This window comes from Gavialis gangeticus, unplaced genomic scaffold (assembly GCF_001723915.1).
Source record: "Gavialis gangeticus isolate Ggan-Ray unplaced genomic scaffold, GavGan_comp1, whole genome shotgun sequence".
NCBI classification, from domain to species: Eukaryota; Metazoa; Chordata; order Crocodylia; family Gavialidae; genus Gavialis; species Gavialis gangeticus.
Genome location: NW_017729015.1, coordinates 9,181,279 through 9,201,380, shown reverse-complemented (window position 1 = coordinate 9,201,380; position 20,102 = coordinate 9,181,279). Strand labels below are relative to the sequence as shown.

Here is a 20,102-nt window from a genome sequence, read left to right as displayed (position 1 = left end):
GTGCCTTTGAGCCTGAAAGCTTGAAAAAACTCTAGAACTCTTGGTTCAGAAATGATACCTTGTATTAGACCAAGAAATTGCCACAAAAAAAAATCTCTTTAAAACTTCTTGGCTGTCTGATGACAGGCCTTTGAGCCTGAGAGTTTGCAGAAAAAAAGAATTTTTTTTTTGGTGCTTTCCTAGTTGGTTTAATAAAAGGTAGCATTTCTGAACCAATAGTTCTAGCGTTTTGCATTTCTTTTTATCTCAGACCAAACCAGGTACCAAGTACACCCCTTGCCTATACACGGCACAACCCCGTGATTTCTATAACACTTACGCCAGCCTACAAGTTGCACACCCAGGAAACTCTCCCCCCGCCCTGTCGGACCCACATGCGGGACTACGAGAGGAAAGAAGCAGTCTCCCTCGTTTTCGGTCTTTTCTCACACCAGGACGACGGGGCGCCGGAACCAGCGATTACCAACAGCCCCAGGAACAAAAATTGTGCTTCCGAAATCTCTTGATGTCGATTCCGCACGGGGCAGGACAAGCCGAAGCCAGCCCACCCCGCGTGTCACTCACGACAGAAGCCCTTTTTAACCAGGCTTTTGCGCGGCCCAGCCTCCACAGGCGAAGCGAGTTCTCTCAGGGTGAGGGCGAGCCGCTAACCCTCCCGCAGCAACGCGCGCCCGGCCCCTCCAAGAGCACCCCCGGGGTTGGTTCCCCCTCTGGCTCGTCTTTTCCCCGCAAATCTCCAAAAAATTGCACGCCGCTGCCCACAGTGTTAGATGCAAATCTGCGCGCGGCATGCTGGGATCGCAGCGTGGGCGGGGCCGGGGCCCGGAAGCGCTCCAGCCCACGTGCGCGGCAAGGGGCAGTGAAGGGAGGAAACCGCTCGGGTTTGAACCAGGGCCGCTTGATCTGCAGGGAAAGGCTCTGCCCTAGCGGGGCAAGGGGTGGATTACGCCTATCGGGCGCTGTCAAACATCGGCGCATGCGCAGTTCCTCCGCGTTGGCGGGGCGGGGCCTGGCCGGCGCCGGGGAAGTGCTTCCGGGGGGGCAGCGCTCGCGACCCCGGAAGGACTCTTTGTGGCGAGGCAGAGCCGGCAGCGGCAGGTCGGACCGAGGCGGTCACCCGTGGGCCATGGGGCGGTAGGCGGGAGCGGTGAGTGCAGGGCCGGGGCGGGGGAAGGGCGGTGGCACCGCGGCGTCCTGCCCCCGCCGCGAGGTGAGCGACCCCCTCCCCTCTCCCACCGCCTGGCGGCCCCGGCCCTGCCGCCCCTTTCCCTCGGGGCTCGGCCCTGGGGCCGCTTTGCAGCCTGCCGCGCTCAGGGCGTCGCGATGGATCCTTTCCCGCTCGACCCCGCCGCTTCGGGAGCCAAGCGGGGAGTGTCAGCCGCGACGGCCGGGGCGGGGCCTGGCTCACCTGTGCCGAGCCCCGCGGGGGTACGAGTGCCCCGTTGTAGGACGGGTAGCAGAGCCAGAGGGGTGCGGCCTGTGTGGGGCACAAGCTTTCACCGCAAACCCAGTGCGGGGAAATAAAATAGACGTCTCTGCTGGCTGGACTCGTTTCCCGTAGACTCACCTGCTGTAATTATCCCGTGAGTCTTGCTGAAGGGATGGATTTTCCCACGAGCGTCAGTGACACCTTGATGCTGTCCACCAGAAAAGCCTGGTCATCGTTTGGAGACTGGCATTTTGGATGACGGTTTATCAAGGTTTAAAACCAAACCTCTTGTCCCTCTCCAGACTTTGCTCAGAGGAAGTGTTTCCCAACCTTGTGATGTTGTTCAACTGTCTGTCTGCTTTGAGGTTAAAATATGGTATCTTTTTTGAGAGTTGTTTTTAATTGTTTTCTTCATTTTAAATAAATATATAATATATATATAATCTCGATGAAGCATCAAGCTACAGCACCGTTTTTTACCGTTATGTTTTCAGCACTCGTATTGAAGTCAAAGTAGGGTAGCGAATGTATTATATAATGTGTTCTCCTGACCTCGTACTTACCAGACTGATTACAAATGAATTTTTAATTCTGGAGTTGGGAGGACTAGCTGATCTTGTTTTTTGTTTCCCCACTCCCCCAAGTATGATTGGGAGGAATTAGCCTATGTTCGTGTTCAGTTCTTTTAACCAGGTAAGGATTCATATAGATGTCTGTGGATATTGTATCCGGTGCTTCCTTATACAAGGTTTGCTGAAATATGTGCACATTTTATACATTAAGTTTTGTCTCAGCGCCCTTAAAGGTGACATACTAAGCAGAAACCTTTAGCATACTTTGTACATTTTTGTCTTCTGCTGTGATGGGAAAAATAAGGTAAAAAAAGTTTTGTTTTTTTTCCTGCTTAATTCTTAGCTGAAGATTTTGGTTTTTGCCTTCTCCAGTTACCGCAGTCTTGCAGAACTGATGTTGCAAGGTTGAAAGTAAGTTGGGGGGGAGAAGAATTTTCAGCCACTGTTTAGACATTTTTGAATATATATTGAAGTCCAATGCTGCATTACTGCTTAGTAGAAAGGAGATGCCTTCAGATCATACACCCTGTCCCTTCAGTTAATTTATAAGTCCTTGCAATGTAGCTCTCAAGATATACAGCATGTCTAAAGTGCTCGTCCAGAAAAACAAGGAAAGGCTAAACTTGACATGTGGTATTTCTTAGGTGAAAATCAGAGAAGAGAATCTCTTTGCCTTTTCTTTATCCATTGTAAAGAAGCAAAAATTTAAAGACTGTTAAAAGAAACAAAACCAAGCAAACAAAAAAACCTTTTCAGCCTTCTAAAGATGTCTTCATTCAAAGTACTCCCCACCTCCTAGAAATGGGAAGTGCAAGCCATTTGGTGAATGGATCAACAAGCTATTTTATTTCACTGTACAGTAGACTCTTAACTTTATCTCCTAGTGTAACACTAACAGCAGGACATAGCAAGTTACTGTAGAGATTGCTCAGGTGCCAGTAGCATTAGTTCAGGCTGTGGCAAGAATGCTACTGTTGCACAAAATGGTGCTAATCTGTACCCATGTGCTCTCTTCTATCCCAATATCAAGAAGTCCTGTGCTTAAAATCTGGCAAATGAATGAAGTTTAACATAAAATTCTGCTTTCCTTTCAGGACCCTGGGAAATTTCTTGTTTGGCAGTATATGCTAGGTTCAACAGTTGCTATTTAAATAAATCTTTATATTAACTATCCAGAAACAATAACATCAGATCCAGTTTAATAAGCACAGAATATACCCATTTGCATATTTTCTGCCAAAGCCTTTTTATGATATGGTACATGATATATATAAAACTTTTGCTTTAGGACTGGGAACTCTGAAAGAGGAGGGAGAGCAGGTTAATACTGTCTTTATTTACAGGAAGATTTTGGAAAATGGCCTCTCCATTCACTGGGCCAACAGCAGTTGCTGATGTAATTAAAGATCTAGACACTCAGATAGCTGTAAGTAAATTGCTTGGGCTTGCCATGACTTGGCATGCAGGAGTTGATGTGAGGACCTGCAGATCTGTATTAGGCTTACTTTTTGACAAACTTGGTCACGTGCAGAGGATGAAATCAGAAAAATTTCTCTGTACTAAGACCCACTTTAGGGTGTAAGATTTTTTTTAAAACATTTCAGAAAACATAATTTTACTTTCTCTGTGTTATGTCAGAATTTCTTCTCCACAGATGTGTCAATTAAGGCTAGCTGGTGGCTGAACCTGTATTAGAACCCTGGTTCTTGCCTTTCTGCTGGTCCTTGCCTTAAGCTCTGGATAAGTGTCTCATTTCAGAAATGACAGATAAGAGTTCCTAGAGTGCTGTGTGAGTTTGGAGAACACCCCAAGGCATGACTGTGGGGATTCTCCATCATTTTTAAAGGCTGCTAAAATGAAGCTAGAAATTGTTGTGAGAGCTATGTGAAATGACTTGCACTTACGTTGACTTACAAAGACAACATGGTTTGTAATGTTTGCAGCAACGCATGACTCAGTGTTGGAATGAAGCACTAAAATATCCATTTTCTAAGCAGTTTTGTGTGAATTTTTTATGTTTTTCTGTGTGGGTTAATACAAACTAACAAGAGTATTTGTTTGTACAGATAAAAAACTGACTTTGTAAGTTAGGTGTAAAATATGATTTCTGTTAATTCATATGAGCTTTCTGTTTTTCCTCTAAGTTATATTTTTCAGCTTTTATTAGGTGTTGGTTTGAAAAGAGACTTTTTCCAAACAATATTCTTTTGCAGAAGATCTAAAAGAAAAATTCAGTGTAACATAAGTAGTTTGGGGGTTTCCAATGATGGATCATAAAATACTTAAAAGATGATGTATCTGATATACAGAAAATATTGTATTAATCAGTTCTGTAGACTGGTACAGGAAACATCTGTGTGAATGGATGTACACTTAGAATTTCAGAGTTAATACAGCTGCTTCTAAAGTCTCCAAATTCTCCTCTTAAATCACTTTACAGTATAATACCTATACTTTCAAATAGTGTGAATATACTTTTAAATGAATTTTCTAAATAGCTACTCAAAATATCAGCTCTTACTGAGGACTGGTAGAGACTGAGATGATGGGTAGAGATAATAGAATAGTGAATGACTTGTAAGAGGCTTCAGATGCTCTTACTCTACATCAGACTCCATAGTAAATATTTTTAGTGTGTTAAAAAGAATTACTGCAGCATGTCCTTAATGTTGTTGGTGAGAACTGAAGAACACAAGTTTGAATAGAGCCTCCCTGTGTCCAGAAAGAAGCCAAACTGACTCTGTAGTGATGTGCACTATGTTAGGAAGAGTAGGTAGCTCAAAAGATTTACAACCTATTTATTCATCTAGTTGGCTGGTTCAAATCCAATCCAAAATGATTTTATGTCTAATGGGCTATAATGTAAATTAGTCCAAAAACCTTATGGCTAAACTGGCGGGACCAGGCTTATTAAGTAAGTTTATGAGAGTATTCATTTTTGGCATATTGTTAGTAATCCACTAAACTTCATGTTCTGGAGCTAAATCAAAGGAACTTGGGGCAATGGTGTCCTGTCAGCTTCAGAGATCTGACTTGAAGGTTACTAGGTTCATAGGTTAAATTGAATTCTACGCTGTCAGGCCAGATATATCATGTTGTCATTGCGAACTGTTGCACTAGTGTACATAGCAGTTTGGGCAGAAGGGTGATTTAGGCTTCAGGTGGTCCAAAGTGCTACGTGCCAGAGCCATGCTTTCGTCCTGGGTGCCTAGTCTTGCTAGTGCTGTTGCATGAGGAACTTTACCTTAGTCTGCTCTGCTCAATTACAGAGCTGCCTTAGATGTAAAGACAGAGATTTCTGTTAATAGTAGTATTGTGATAGCATCTCAGAACTCCCTTGTTAACCAGGTCCACAGTGCTGGGCACTGTACAGACCCTGCCCAGAAAAGCTTATGATCTTGCTACACTACTTTGTTTTGTTAAATGTTCTCAGTTGTATACCTCAAGAGATATTCTTTGATCTGTTCCTCTAAACTTGGGGTTCCCTAAATGTTACCTTTTCATGCAGCTGAGTAGTAGGTGGGGTCTTTTTGGAATAGTTCCCACGGTGTGCTCCATGAGCCCTTTTTGATGTGGTCTGCCACCCAGGACTTTGGAAATGGCCCTTCAGAGGCAAAATTTTGGGAACCCCTGATTTAAAATGTTAACAGTAAAAGTCTGGAGACCTTAAGACTGCCTGTAAAATAAAAATTAAAAAAAAAGTGCAGACATAAGAATGAGTGACAATCTGTATCTAGGATCTGTAGGACACAGCCATGGAGTGAATTAGTTGTGGGACTGGAAAAGAGAGAGTGAAGATTTGGGGATATGCTTAGGGTGGGTGGTCCATCTTCGGGCACATTACTGGTTCTTCTCTCGGTGGCTTTGCATTCACCATGCTTTCTATTAAAGTTTCACATTTCAAAATACAAAGAAGTCTCTCTCTTCTCACTGACTTCCCTCCCTCTCAAAATGTTTTTAGAGGCACCAACGGATAAGCTACTGGCCCTGCCTTTGGTTTATGGTTTTAGTGCAGACTTTTGAAGGGATTGGTTAGAGAAGGAAATCCCATCTCTGAATTCACATTTAACCTACCATTAAGCTTGTGGTTTGTTTGTTTCTTTAGCTGATCGGTTTGGGTCCTCACAACCCCAAAAAGAAACAGGATCTTGATAAGCTGTATGATTTAAAAGCTAAAGCCCAGCAGATTATGAACCAGTTTGGCCCATCTACCTTGATCAACTTATCCAACTTCTCCTCGATAAAGCCAGAACCTGCTAGCACTCCACCACAGAGCTCCATGGCAAACAGTACTACTGTGGCTAAGATGCCTGGGACCCCTAGTGGAGGGGGACGCCTGAGTCCAGAAAGCAATCAGGTAATTTAATTTGAGGTTTGGGGAGGGGAAGAGGGTCATCTGTACAGGCTTTTCTGTAGCTTAATCTCTCTCTCTTCTTAAACAACTGACAAATATTTTGTATGAAATCAGTTACTGTTACAGTTCATTTGATCTGTACAGCTCCATTTCTTACCTCCAAAGGACTTACCATCTGAACTGGTCTTTGTAAAGAAGCTGGATATGTGGCAAAAATCAAAATGTGCCTTTATATGAAAAACAAAACATTTAAATACAAAGTTTTCCCAGTGCTGCATGCTGTTGTTTGACAAGTGCAGAGTCTTGTGCTAGATCCCACTTATCTGAGTTGTCAGATCAATAGGTGTCAAACCATTTTAAACAGACCTTTTGTATGTTGCAGTGACAGATGGCTGGCTCCAACGTACTCTGTGTAATGGTAATCCTTGCCTGCTTTGGACAATGCAGATAGGAATACTGGTCAAGGAACTGACACTTTCCACATGTAGACAATATTTACTTTCAGTTTAGTATTTCAAATACTGCTGTTTTCAAAACGGTCTGTTATCAAAAAATGTAACAGACTGCATTCTTCCCCGCTGTCACTTCATCCCTTTCAAAAGAATGCCTATTCCACCTCTCCCAGTTCCATGCCTGTTGTAGCCATGCTGGGTACAGAGTGGAATGAATTACAAAGAGGAAGAAGTTGAGATTGAAAAAAGACCTTTCACCTCTGAAAGGGGATGGCTTAATAGTCTAATCATCATGAATTCTTTGGCCGTGGAATCGCAGGTTCCAATCCCAGTAGCTTCAACTTAGGCATTCAGTGTTCTAAAGTCAAGAATTTTACTTTCTCCATAATTTGTGTGGGGATTTTCCTTGAATTGAATGAAGCCCCTGTGTGTTTTTTTGGACAGTAGGTCCCTTGGCACTTCACAGAAGAACTAACTGTACCAGCTTTATCTTTGTAAAATGTTTTTGGAGCAGAGAAAGCATCTTTCCCATGTGTCCTTTAGCACCAAGTAAACTGCCTGTAGTCTGTAAATAATAAAATCCTCAGTACTGATTGTGCACTTGTGCTGTACTTAATGTAGCTCTTTGCCTCAGCAGTGACTGCAGTTCAGTGGTAGCAAATTAATCTCCTTTGAAGGAGATTTGTGTTATAGTCACTTTGGCAATGTCAGGTATCTTTTTGCTGAAATATAAAATTTGCAGTAACTCAAATGCTTTTGGTGCTTGCAATCCACCCTTGAAGAGTTCCTGTTGTACAGATGTTCTCTTTGGCACCCCTATTGCTTTAATGCACAGTATTTTAGGATGAGAGACATTAACAAATACGTTTCCACTTGAAAGGGCAGCCTTATTTATTCTGTTCTGTTGGGCACTGCTCTATGTGTGTAGCTGCCAAAGATATTTTGCTCATTATTACGTAATATTTTTATCTGTGTAGTTCCTGGGGGGATCTGCTGTGCCAAATAATGTATAAAACTAGGGTCTTTGAGCTGCTGTTTTGTGTCCATTGCAACCAGTTTCCTATTGTAGGGTGACAGTGTCCCCTCTTTTTCCTTCAGGTTTTAACCAAGAAGAAATTGCAGGATCTGGTTCGAGAGGTGGATCCAAATGAGCAGCTGGATGAGGATGTGGAGGAGGTAGGTCCTGGTTCATGTGTCAATAATAGGTGAGTTGCCTAGATAGTTAACCCAGAGCATTCATATACACCAGTAATCCCCAGCCCAGTCCAGGGAAGGTTGTTTCACATTACTGTGCTGTTATGACTTGATCAGTATCAAATGTGGCACTGAGCTCGCATTTAATGCTATAGGTAAGACACAGTGGGCATGTCTACATGAGATGCTGCTGCTTAGTAGCAATGAGTAACACTACTGTGCAGTAGCTCATTGCTACTGTGCAGTAGCGTTGCCAGGCACTAACCATGTGATAATAATATTGCACCGTAGTAATGCACTACTGTGAAGTAGCTCATTGCTACTGCACAGTAGGGTTGGAAAAAAACGGGGGGGGGGATGGTACTGCACAGTAATGCTGGTTACTGGTCATTTAGTACTTGCTTATGCAGGTGCTAAATAACTGCAGTAATAACTGCACAGTCTGCCACTGATATAGACGTGGCCAGTGGAATAATATTGATTTGAAGTAGTAGCTTGTGGGGGTTTTGCTTGGTACTGGTCATTATTTGATTGTAACATTCAGCCAAAAATACCCAATATTAATGGGGTTGGGGCATCCTTCTCTCCACTCCATGATAGATGCTGTTGCAAATTGCTGATGACTTCATTGAGAGCGTGGTGACAGCTGCCTGCCAGCTTGCCCGACATCGCAAATCAAACACTCTGGAAGTGAAAGATGTCCAGTTGCATCTTGGTAAGAGACCAGTGCCTTGTAACAAAAGGAGACCGCCCTCCATTCTGTCTCAATGGGCACATCTACACGTGCTTATTAATACAGAGCAATAAACTCTGGCACATCACATGAGAGTTTATTGCTCATGAGCACCACCTCTTCACAAGCAGCTGGGACCACAACATGTTGAGCTGGGTTGGATCAGGCCAGGCTGGCAGGGAACCCGGGGGATCAGCTTGTCAACCTGGGACTGCTCCAACTCCAGCTCAGTGTGCTGTGGAGGGGCTGGCTGGAGCATAAGAGTGCCCCAGTGCAGGGCTAATGTTGACATGTACATGTGCAGTGCTGTGGAGTTGATTAGTTTCCTGTGGCCTAATAGGGCTGCATGTGTAGATGCCAAGACATGTACTGTGGAGCTAATTAGGCAGCTCTGCAGTTAATGTCTCATGTAGATTTGCCCTGCTTTTACCCAACACACAGCCGTAGCAAACCTCTTGAGAGTCAAGAGAGACGAGTTCAGTGTCCTTATGTTTCCCTAACACCAGAACTCCTGCTCATATGGGCTAATGTGTCATTTGCACCTGTCTTGCAACCTAGATTGTAAAGTCTGTAGTGAAGAGACTGTTTTTATTTTTCAGTAGGTGTATGTAGTACCCACGACTGTAGGGCTCCAGTACTGATGAAAATTCTGAAGTGCTAGTGCAGAAAAAGTGATCTTTCCATGCCTTTTATAGCAGGAATTTAGCTTTCCAATACAAACCCCTTTCTCATTATGTGTTGATAGCTGTGGCACCAGGTTTGTGCATTGATTCAATTTTTGTCATTTATCTTACAGTCCTGATACATGAGTGTGTCCACTGGTCGGTTAGTCGGTACAGCTTTCTTAAACACTGATCTGTTTTCCCATTCCAGAACGTCAGTGGAACATGTGGATCCCAGGTTTTGGCTCTGAAGAAATACGGCCGTACAAAAAAGCCTGCACTACAGAAGCTCACAAACAGGTGAGGAGTCCTTTGCTAATGTATTAGCCGCTAAATATCAGGGAGACAGTACAAGCAGAGTTTTCCTGAACTCCAGCCATTACATGAAGGAAATGGATTAAATGCCTTAGCTTTTCTCTCTAGTTTTGTGGGGTGGATTTGACTTATGTTTTCTGAAAGACAAGTCTGCTTTGGCTGAATGCCACATCTTTCTGTTGAAGGCAGTGCCCAGTAGGATTGCTTTGTAAGCCAGAACCTTTAGTCAAGTGGTAATATTTTTGAGTCAGAAACTCTTCTGAATTGCTTAGATTATTCTGGTGTAGCAGCAGAGACAGTGCTCTGTTGTGACACTGGCATTGCACAGGAGGTAATGAGGAAATAGTGCTATCCTGTTTGGGTTCATTTAGATTTTGAACCAAAAATCTTTTTCCAAACAGTTCAACTAAATGGAAAGGCTGGTGAGGAATCCAGCTAAGAATAGATTCTTCCCCAGGTGATGGTAGGGAGCTCTATCTAGAATGGAAACCTGAGGATTCTGACCCTATCCTCACCCTGTACAAGAGCTTTTCTTTTGTTCATCTCTAGTCTGATATATTACAAACCTAGGAAAAATGAATCCTAATGATATATACGCAGCTTCTCTAGTCTTCTTAAAGACACTCTTCCCTGAAGTTTGCTCCAAGGCTTCAAGCCTTTAAGTCAAAGAGAATTACTATGGGCAGATCCTTGTTCATAACTGGCAACCACATATTCCACATTTCAGTATTTAGTTGTCTCAGACAAAAGACTGCATGTCTGCAGAGCTGGATCACTATATGATGGATCTTATAGGTAGTAGTTTTGTTGGGGTCTTACCTTGTCTCCAAGAATGACACTCAGCCCCCAAGCAGTTATGTGGTCAGGAAGAAAGCTCCCGCTTTCAAAATCCCTATAAAAAAAATATTCAGTTCAGGAGCTGGATATAACTGAGATAGGACCCTGCATGGTTCACTGAATGAAATGGTTTTATTATAGCCAAATATTTCACATTTCAAAATTTTGTGTTTAAAATTCCATAGTGGCTGAAGATGTCCCTGTCTGTATAAGTTCAAGAGTCTAGGGACACTTTGCATATAGTGGTCAAGAGTGATCTTAAGGCCTGCTCTTTGTTAGAGCTGCTTTTATATTTGCAGCCCAGCATTGCATTAAAATATGAACTGGCACCCATGCAGCTGGTGTGAGCTAATGGCTGTAGCAGTGGAGGTAAAGAACAGTGCTGCGAGTCATCCTGACTCACTGTAAGACAGTTGCAGAGATGTCCCAAGAGAAACAAATAGTTGTGTGAGGAAGCAGCAAGTACCTGGTTGCTACTAACAGTAACTGTAAATCTTGGGAATGTAAGTCTGGGGCACCTTCAATAGCACTTATGACTTTTCTGGAATTTCAGTTGTTAAGTACTTGTACATCTCTGCTTTCTGCCTTGACTCAGCTATAATTTAAGTGAGTTGTTGCATTTTTTTTTAAGTCACACCCATAAATGAAGTGCTCTACGTCTGTGAAACTGCATCAGAAAAATGATATTGTTTGCTCTACATGCTGCTTGGATAAATGCTGTGCTTGAAATGGGGTTGGGGATGGTAGAGGGGCGGACCTTAAAGTGGATTTTAACTCTGCAGTATACGAGTAAGATATTTAAGTCATACTAGTGAGCGAAATTAGGAAGAATTGTCAGACCCAAAAAAGAGCTCAGGATAGGAGGTCTCCTAAGCAGAGAACCACAGACTATGAAAAACATTTTTCTTTCTTTCTGGTTGTAGTTGAGGCCAGGGTTTAAATGGACTTAGGCACATGTAAATGTACATCAGGAGAAGTCATGATGCAACCCTTCTTATGAGTATGGATCCACATTTCCCATTTCCTATGGAAAAAACGGGGGGAAAAACGTGGATTTTCCATTTTGCCAGAGAAAAATGCAGATTTTTCATTTTAGCAGAGAAACAAGTGGATTTTGCTCTTTTGCAAAGAGCTCTCTGGAGGCTGGCAGAGTTCCAGCCTGCAAGGGGCTGGGGGAACGGGGTGGAGGGTGGTCAGGCAGGGGGTGCCATGTGCACGCGTATGCACATGGCCACCAGGCAGCTTGGAGAGCAGCTCCAGCAGGTAAGTGGGGATGGCAGGGGGAATTGAGGCCCATAGGGAGGGAGGGCATTGGGCAGGGCTGGAGTGGGGCTGGGGCTGCTGCCCAGCCGGGTGGTGCATGGGGCTTGGGGCCTGGGCCTGCAATGTGCTGTGTGGGGTTGGGCCCCTCACTGCTCCAGGCAGACATGGGGTATGTCACCAGAGCAGTGCAGGGGTCTCAATGGCCACAACAAGCTTCCTTGCCCTCTCTGTGCTGCCGTGCCCATTGGATTGTGGAGGCCCCAGAGGAGGGCAGCAGGATGGGGAGCCTAAGCCTGCAGTGGGCAGCCTGCCCCATGCACAGATCTGGGGGGCATGTGCCCCCCCACCTCCCTGGAAGCGTGTGCAGCAACCGGCACCCTGAGCCCTCAGCGGGCAACCCACACCTGCCCGCCCCCCAACCCCGAAGTTCTCCTCCAGCCATACTGCCTGTAAGGGAGGGAGAGCCACCCTCTCTTCACACCAACTAAACAGTCCCTACCGCCCTGTGTTTGTGTGTACTGTCTACTGTTGGAGAATGCCAAAATTGTCTTGTACAAGTGGTAGAAATGGGTCTGGGGATCAGTACAGTCAGGGTCTTGAAACATATCCCGATTTGTTATGGTGTAAAGTGGGTTCTCTTTTTGCGAATTCAAGCTAAAAATGCGCCATTTTCCAGGAACGCATGTACGGCGTAAAGCAAGGGAAACCTGTATAGTGATTGAAGCGCTGGTAGGCTAGGCTTCCAAATTGCTTTAAAATGGTAGATGTATCAATAAAACATTGATACCTATATGTATAGGGGCATTTTATTTTAATTGCTAATTTGGGGGTTTTATCAGAAAATTTGCAGTTTTTTAATTTAATTTATTTTTTTTAATTAGGGAAAACCAGGAACTCTGTTTATGAGAGTATGCAAGCTTTAGTAGGGGTTAGGCTGCAGTGATTTATGGCTTGGCCTATCTACAAGTTTAGACAGATCACATCACAAATGGATTTAGTCAGCAACAAGATTTGACTGTTTAAACAGGGTTCACAAGCCGTACAAAGGCCAGTGCAGAAAAGCTTCTGTCTGGAGCTCTTGATCTGTTCCATGTGCTTACCAGAGCTCACTTTCAGCAGATGGTATTATTGCATAAGTAGCTTTGAGCAGACTTCTAGTCTATTTCTTCTGTGTCATTCCTATGTAGCACATTCCAGGCTTGATTGTAAATGCCCGTGTCTCAGACTCTCAGTTCCCTGTATTTTCACTTTCTTGTTTCAGAGGATGGCACTGATCCGCAAAACCACCAAGAAATAACCTCTAGGAATGGCAGGGAGATGACTGCGGTGCATTTTGGGATATCTGCCTCTAAGCTGAAGCCTCCATGACACCATCCATGGGATATTTTTTTTAATGCTTTACAGAGAAGCATATATTTTTATTAACAGTGCAGCAATATCTGACTTTATGAGGAGATCTGCCAAAAAACATTATATGCCCCCTTCCTCAGCCTCTCAAAAGAACGCAACATATCTTGAAACAAAGACTTTATCTGTGACTTTAAAGTGGTTTATCGTCTAAGTGATTATCTGAGGGACAGAGCATCTTGGTCTTGTTTGGGACAGTATTAGAAGCATCTCTAGAGGTTTTTGTTTCCTCTTTTGCTCCCTACCAGTTCCCAGTACTTTGTAATGTCAGTGTTTGTATAAATATTTGCATTTGTTTTACATGAATAAAGAAGAACCATGGCACAGTCTTGTGCTGTTCCCATTAAACAGTTTCAAATAGGGTATCTCCCAGCAGTTGGAGATGGACTGCTTGGTGTGTGAGACCTTGGGGTTTGTTTATTCAGGTTGTTAGTATTCAAGGTATGGAGACTGACTTCCCCTCTGCTGGTTCCCTCTGGATCAGGCACTGTGCACTGTCTTGCCTGAATCGATTCCTTTGGTTTGCAGGCTTTTAACTGGGAACACTTCATCAGTACATGATTCACTTTAAACATCCTAGAGAAGAAACTGGAATTGTAGACTTGTTCACTTCAGAAAGCAGGTGAGAGGTTCTTCAAATTACAAATGCAGGAGGAGAAGGCTGTTGGTTCCTAAAATTGCCAGTCTTGAGTTCTGGATTGACAGGGCTGAAACTGTGTGTGGCCTGGTCCCCCAAAAAAGCCTAACATGCACCTGATCCTAAGTGTAAGCCATCAAATTTCCAAACTGCTGCAGCACCTCAGATGAAATTGCAACATCTCATCTGCTTTACACTAACATGTAAATGTAAACAAAGCAAGTTGATTATAATAAGGTTTATTTGTTAAGAATTCTGATTAAATTGATCAACTCGAACACCAAGTTGAGTCTTATGGGCTTGACAGTACTAGGGACTGAACTCTTTGATAGACTAAGCAGTAATATAGGGTTCCTTCTGCTGCTTTCCTGGTATCTGACATGATCAGTCAAAATCAGGGATGTGATACAGCTCTCTAAGTGTCTGTAGTTCATCTCTGTGCCCAGCTAATAACTATTTTCAGTTAAAACTTCATTTCATTTGGCAGTCACCTGAAGAGCCAAACATTTTAGGAAACAAAAATAGTTACCAAAATAGATTAAATTCTGATTAGGAACCTGGAGGTGAAAGCTACCCTGGTCTTGAACCTTAGGGTATTTTGATATTGTCTAATGCCAAGAACACAAAAGTCAAGGGGAGTGCTGCTGGCTCAGAACCAGATCGCTAAGTCTGATAATTAGGCCTGAAAGGGGAGCTGTTTTACTTAAATAAAAAGTGCCTCTTTACATATTCAAAATGTAGTCTGTTTTCTAAGCAGTATCCTTTCAAGCAGAGGGTAAGCCTAGCTATGAGTAGGGCCTCAGGGGCTGGAAGTTTTCAGCCAGATGCTATGTAATCGGGTAGGGTGTAATGGTAAAACAAAGTGACTTAGGTTTTAAAACTAGGAGTTGCATCAGTAGGAAGGGAGCTGCTGGTATGTCAAGTGCTGCTGACAAGGCTTTCTGTAGACTCTGGCTGCGTATATGCACTTGGCAAATACTTTACAAGCAGAACAGCAGTTGGAACGTTTAGCGCACAGAAAAATGCAACATCCATAGAGCTTCTATCCCCAGGTGTTTAGGTTTCCCCCACCTCCTGATTCTACTATGCCTGTACATGCTGTCTGGGGATAATACTCTTGCCATATTCATTGGCATGGCTAGTATTAAATAATTCCTCCTCTATTAGGATAATAAAGCCAATGAGAAATATGAATAAAACATTTAATCAACATTCAAGTGTACATTTCTGCCTTTTCCAGTGCTTACGCCATTTCATTGCTGTTTTGAATCTTTTCGAAGCGCATAGGGTGTTGCAACACACTAAAGTCTTTGGATATGAGTATATAGCTGTCACCCTTTCCAATTCTGTTTGTTGCCCAAGTTATGAGGCATTACCTTGTAATGAAAGACTGCAGTAACTGCCCTTACATATCATTCAATATTGTCTAGCTGCCATGTCTTGTAAGAGGAGGTGGACACTGGTAGTGTATTCTGGCTTCTTGAGACTTGCAGTGTCTTACTAACATGCGCATTTCTTTTTCTGCTCTTGTTTTCCTGGTGTTTGTATTGTAGTCGCTGCTGTGGGCGACAATCCACTTTTCACTCCATCCCAGTCCTCAGTTGGGCTCATTACCCCAGTTTTCAGTGCCTCATAGATTCCCATAGTCAGCACTTGGAAGGCAGCATCCACATTGCTACTGTTCTTAGCAGATGTCTCGATGTACTTTGCCCCTAGCGAGGAAGCCAGCTTCTGACCCTCTTTCCTTCCAACCTTGCGCTCTGCTATCAGGTCACACTTGTGCCCAACCAGGACAAAAACTATGTGAAAAGGTTTCACAGTCTCTGTCACTTCCCGATGCCAGTCACGGATGCTTTCAAAGGATGCTCTGTTGGTCAGGTCAAACATCAGCACTCCCCCAGCAGAGTTGCGGTAGTAGGAACGTGTCACAGATCTTAGGTACAAAGAGGGGTACACGTGAGACTTGACATTCTCTGTTTTATTACCTTCCTAAAGATCATCTTTGTGATATGGAAGCAGTGTGAAGTGCCTGAAAGAGTCAGAAGAAAGCTTGCCTCCTCCAAAATTTTTGTTTAATTTTTTTCTGAAATATTGAAGCTAAAATTTTTCAATTCAAAATAGCATCTTGCTATCCCATGGCACCTGGAGTATAAGATACCTGGATTGCTATTCTTTAGGGGCTGGGCTTTCTCATGAAGTTATATTTCCCATGATGGACTATTTTTTTCCTGGCTGATGGTAAGGAGTGTTTCATTAAAAAAGAATCCTGCTGATCATGTATTATGGGAAATGTAGTCCAGCTTACAAGTGAAAATGAGAACAAAAATGATACTTCTCATACAACAGCGCATTGACATGTTGAACTGAAAATGTTTTGGTGTTTGCTACTGACTTTCTATGAGAAGCAGACACTCATGGGGGGGGGGATATTATTCATTTGAATACTCAATTTTCTACCAAAATGGTTTTGAAGGAATTTTTTTTTTCAGCTTTTGGTCTTAGAAGTTGGGCCTTTCTATGCTGTATGTCCGGTCACTGAGCATTATTTTGATTTTCATTTCACTCAGTTGTAACCAACACATTTAACTTGTGTGTATAATGCTCCTTTTCCCAACTCTAGTGTAGGCTTATATATCTCCTCTGCTGTCCGTCAGAACAGGTTAGGAAAATCCAGTCAATTTTAACATTCGGCCTCTGCCAGACTGCTGCCAGGAGTTTGTGGGGCAAGTCTCTTGGGAATGAGAAAACCAACCCATCTGGCTATGGTTCTAGTGCCAGAGTTAGGATACAAGACCGTATGCTAAACCCACCATAGAAAGGCATTACACTGCTGGAGGATTAACTGCATGGTATGTTTACAGCTAGTCATGGCTCTGTCTACAGCAGATCTATGGGAACTTTCCTTACTCCTGCCCAGCCACCAGTGTAGATCCACCTGCTACAGCCATAGCACAGGGGTGGGCCAAGTTCAGGCTGAGGGCACAAGCACAGAGCCATTGACCAACTGAGACCTGTCTGTTCCTGCTTCAGCCAGTGGGAGATGTTGTAGCTTTGTCTACAGTGACAGGTTTCCTAACTGGTTCTTTACTGGCAAAAGCTCTAGTGCAAATGAGGTTTCAGGAGTCATCTTTATCCCTTCAGTTCCCTTGGCACATCTGAATACTGTACACTTCAGGAGTGAGCAGCCCATTTCTTTCAATGAGGTGGTTGCTTGGTTCATAATAGTTCTAAGAAGAAGAACGCTCTGTGCTTAGGGCCTTGGCGTGCTGAATTGTGAAGGGCTTTGGACTGACATAAGTGGCTGGTGTGCCAGGTAGTGCCTAGAAATCAGGCCAGAGTCTCCCCTTCCACTACTGTACATTATTTAAGTCAGTAGAGTTATCTGGCTGTAAAATGAGTTGAAAGGCAGGGGTAGGGAGAATCAGGCCTGACACGTATGTATAAAACTGATCACGTGATTGGCAGCCCTCTGCTGACAGTCTATGATGAGAGTGCTTTTCCTACCCTGGAGGTTGTTCCTGAATTTCTCCTTGCTTATTTTCCTGATGACTGGGAAGAATCCTGCTCCCAATGGAGTCACTGGGACTTCTGCCACTTATTTTAATAGGAATAAGGGTTTGAATAGCTATATCTAGAAGGGGAAGAACAAAGCAGATCAGCTTACTTTGCTGCATCAGGGTGTTCAGACTGCTTTTTTTCTCTCCCTGCACTGAGTATCACTTGGCAGGCACTTGGCTTCCAAATTTCAGCTCTGATTTCAAGCCCTGACCCCCAGGGCCGGAGACTCAGGAGGACTCTCCAGTATTGTTAACAAGTTAGCTGGAGTGTGTGAGCCAGCCTGTGTGCAACTCCCCCTGGGTGCACTGCACAGTGAGCTCCTGTGAGTATTGTGCATCCCTGGTTTAAGTGCTGAATGACTCCCTCCCTATTTCTGTGCCATGTGCTGCCTGCCCCTGACCCAAGGCTCTTTGTACATGGAGTCAGAATAGGAGAGGTGGAGATCCCAGCCCAGCTTTATGAGTCCTCATGCCCCATCACTGAACCCTCTCCTGATACCTCACAGTTTGCCCCTTTCATTCACTGTCTCAGGAGAGACCAAAGAGCACGTGGGTCTACTATCTTCCGGAGACAGAGTCCAGAAACATCAGTCGGGGAAGATAGCTCAAGTGCTGCCCATGCTTTTCCTGCTCTGAGATGCTGAGTTTCCGAGCCTGTTAATACAGCCCCTTTCCCTAAACAGCAATCCAAGTACTGCCCTGGTGTTCCCTGCATCTGCAAGAAGTCTGTCACCTCCACTGCAATTTTAAACCCCCTTTAGCTGCCCATGCAGCTCTCTGCCCTCCCCTTCCCCTACCACCCTTGATGCTTCTCTGACAAACCTACCTGAATCGCTCCTGCCCAGCCGTGTCCCAAAACTGCAGCTTAACCTGGACCCCAGGTTCAATCTCCATAAATTGGACGTAGAAATCTACTCCCACAGTTTGATTGATGGATTCGAGGAAGACGCCCTCAGTGTAGCGCTTCAGCAGGGATGATTTCCCCACCGTGGAGTCCCCCAGCATAATAATCCGGAACTGGTAGTGCCAGTGTGAATCCATGGGGATGTCAAAGTAGAAAACCCCAGGGGAAAAGTACAGACTAGAAGCTGCCACGAGCTTGAGCCAAGCGTCTGCAGTGCAGAGGAAGAAAGCATCTGAGAGAGGAGTCCCACTGCACTGCTAGTTGGGACTTGCTTAGGTCAGAGTGGGATCGCTTCTTGCCTGACAGCCTGACAGCTGTGAAGTGTATTTCTCTGTTCAGGCAGGTAGCTGCCACGCCAGTTTGGATCTGTTTCTGTAGTCCCCTCCCCCTGAGCACACAATTACAGAAGGTGAAGGCAGAGAAAAGGTTTTTCTTCTTGGTTGGGACTGACCCTCCCTACACAATAATGCTCAGAGGAACAAGCTAAATAGATGCAAAGCTCTGATGAGGAAGCAGCTTGTTCTCATGGCGTTAGACTAAGAGAAGAGTACGTGCCTTGCGGTTCGAGAGGACTGGGAGTCAGGTGACCTGGGGTCTATTTGTTCGGCCATAACTGCGGTCTTGGGCAAGCGGCTGCATTTCAAATGTCCCCTTTGTGAAATGAGGATGGTGTTAATGACCACACTGGGGCATACAAAGCTACATTAACCTAGTTTTGAGCCCTTTGGAATACACTAGAGACGTATCCTAGTATGCCTCTAGTCTAGCATAACAGAAACTATTGTAGGTTCACATTCCCTTCAAGGGTTTGGCTTTTAAAGGCATGTACTTCCTCTCATCATCAGTTGCCAATCTGCATCTGCAATAGGCAGATGTCTGAGCCACAGGCTTCCTTTGGGAAGATTTTTAACCTGTAAGACATGACCGTGCATGTATCGTATTGTGTTTGTTCATGCCTAGCACACCCAAAGCCAAAGACTGAACTTTTGCAATACAACTACATATGAACTAATGGAAGACATGCCTCACACCTGGCTTTGCAATATATATGCATCTGAATGTATAAATCAGTTCTGGGTTCTTTTAATACTGAATGTAGACTTGTCCCCAAAACTTGTGGAATTCAGAATCAGGCTGCAGGAGCCTTTCTTGTCTACACACAGCCATTGTCAAATAAATGTAACCTACAACTTCCCAGTGTGCAGTTTTGTCCTTCTGTAGTGCTGACTGCTCAAATATATTGGTTGATAAATCTAGCACCACTTTGGTTAGCCCTGGTGACTCAGCTTCGGTAGCAGAGGCTTATGTTTGATATGCAGAGCTCATAGGTTCAGTTCCTGGTGCCACTGAGCAGTTTGGCATTGCACTGACATAATCAAAGAGGTTCTGTTGATTAAATTCCCTTGGTGTGAGACTTTCCACTGCAGCAGCTGTCAGGAGGGTGGCAGCAATGGTTTTCCCCAGTTGGATACACTGGCATTGAATCTTAGAAGCAGTAGGTATGGGGTAACCAGAAACATGCTACTGTGCTAAAGGCAGTATAAGACCTTCAATAGACCAGGAAAGGCTTGTTCAATTTGACTTCCGTGTTCCTAGTGAGACAATTACTAGAGAAGGCTGAGGGGGGACCTGGTGACCGTCTATAAACTCACTAGGGGGGACCAGAAGGGTTTGGGGGAGACGCTGTTTCCCCTAGCGCCCGCTGGCATAACAAGGAGTAATGGGCACAAGCTGATGGAGAGGAGGTATAGATTGGACATCCGCAAAAACTACTTCACAGTTAGGG

At 44.2% G+C, this 20,102-nt stretch overlaps 2 protein-coding genes across 3 annotated transcripts; one reads left to right on the top strand and one right to left on the bottom strand.

The window, feature by feature from the left end:
* The first annotated feature begins 1,044 nt into the window (after positions 1-1,044).
* On the top strand, positions 1,045-13,546 carry TAF12 (TATA-box binding protein associated factor 12). Of its 2 annotated transcripts, XM_019512178.1 has the most exons (7): positions 1,052-1,147; positions 2,345-2,412; positions 6,107-6,358; positions 7,906-7,983; positions 8,602-8,716; positions 9,608-9,696; positions 13,073-13,546. In XM_019512178.1, exons 3-7 carry the CDS (start codon positions 6,191-6,193, stop codon positions 13,106-13,108), a joined length of 486 nt encoding a protein of 161 aa, XP_019367723.1. In that variant the 5' UTR covers positions 1,052-1,147; positions 2,345-2,412; positions 6,107-6,190; the 3' UTR covers positions 13,109-13,546. The 2 variants fall into 2 exon arrangements, with proteins under 2 accessions (XP_019367722.1, XP_019367723.1); XM_019512177.1 differs by lacking the exon at positions 2,345-2,412 and having other exon boundaries at positions 1,045-1,147.
* A 1,377-nt stretch (positions 13,547-14,923) lies between these two features.
* Positions 14,924-19,532, bottom strand: LOC109293998 (ras-related protein Rab-39B-like). The gene is made up of 2 exons (XM_019512176.1): positions 18,239-19,532; positions 14,924-15,788 (listed from the first exon to the last, which is right to left on the bottom strand). Exons 1-2 carry the CDS (start codon positions 18,451-18,453, stop codon positions 15,356-15,358), a joined length of 648 nt encoding a protein of 215 aa, XP_019367721.1. The 5' UTR covers positions 18,454-19,532; the 3' UTR covers positions 14,924-15,355.
* Between the last annotated feature and the right edge of the window lie 570 nt (positions 19,533-20,102).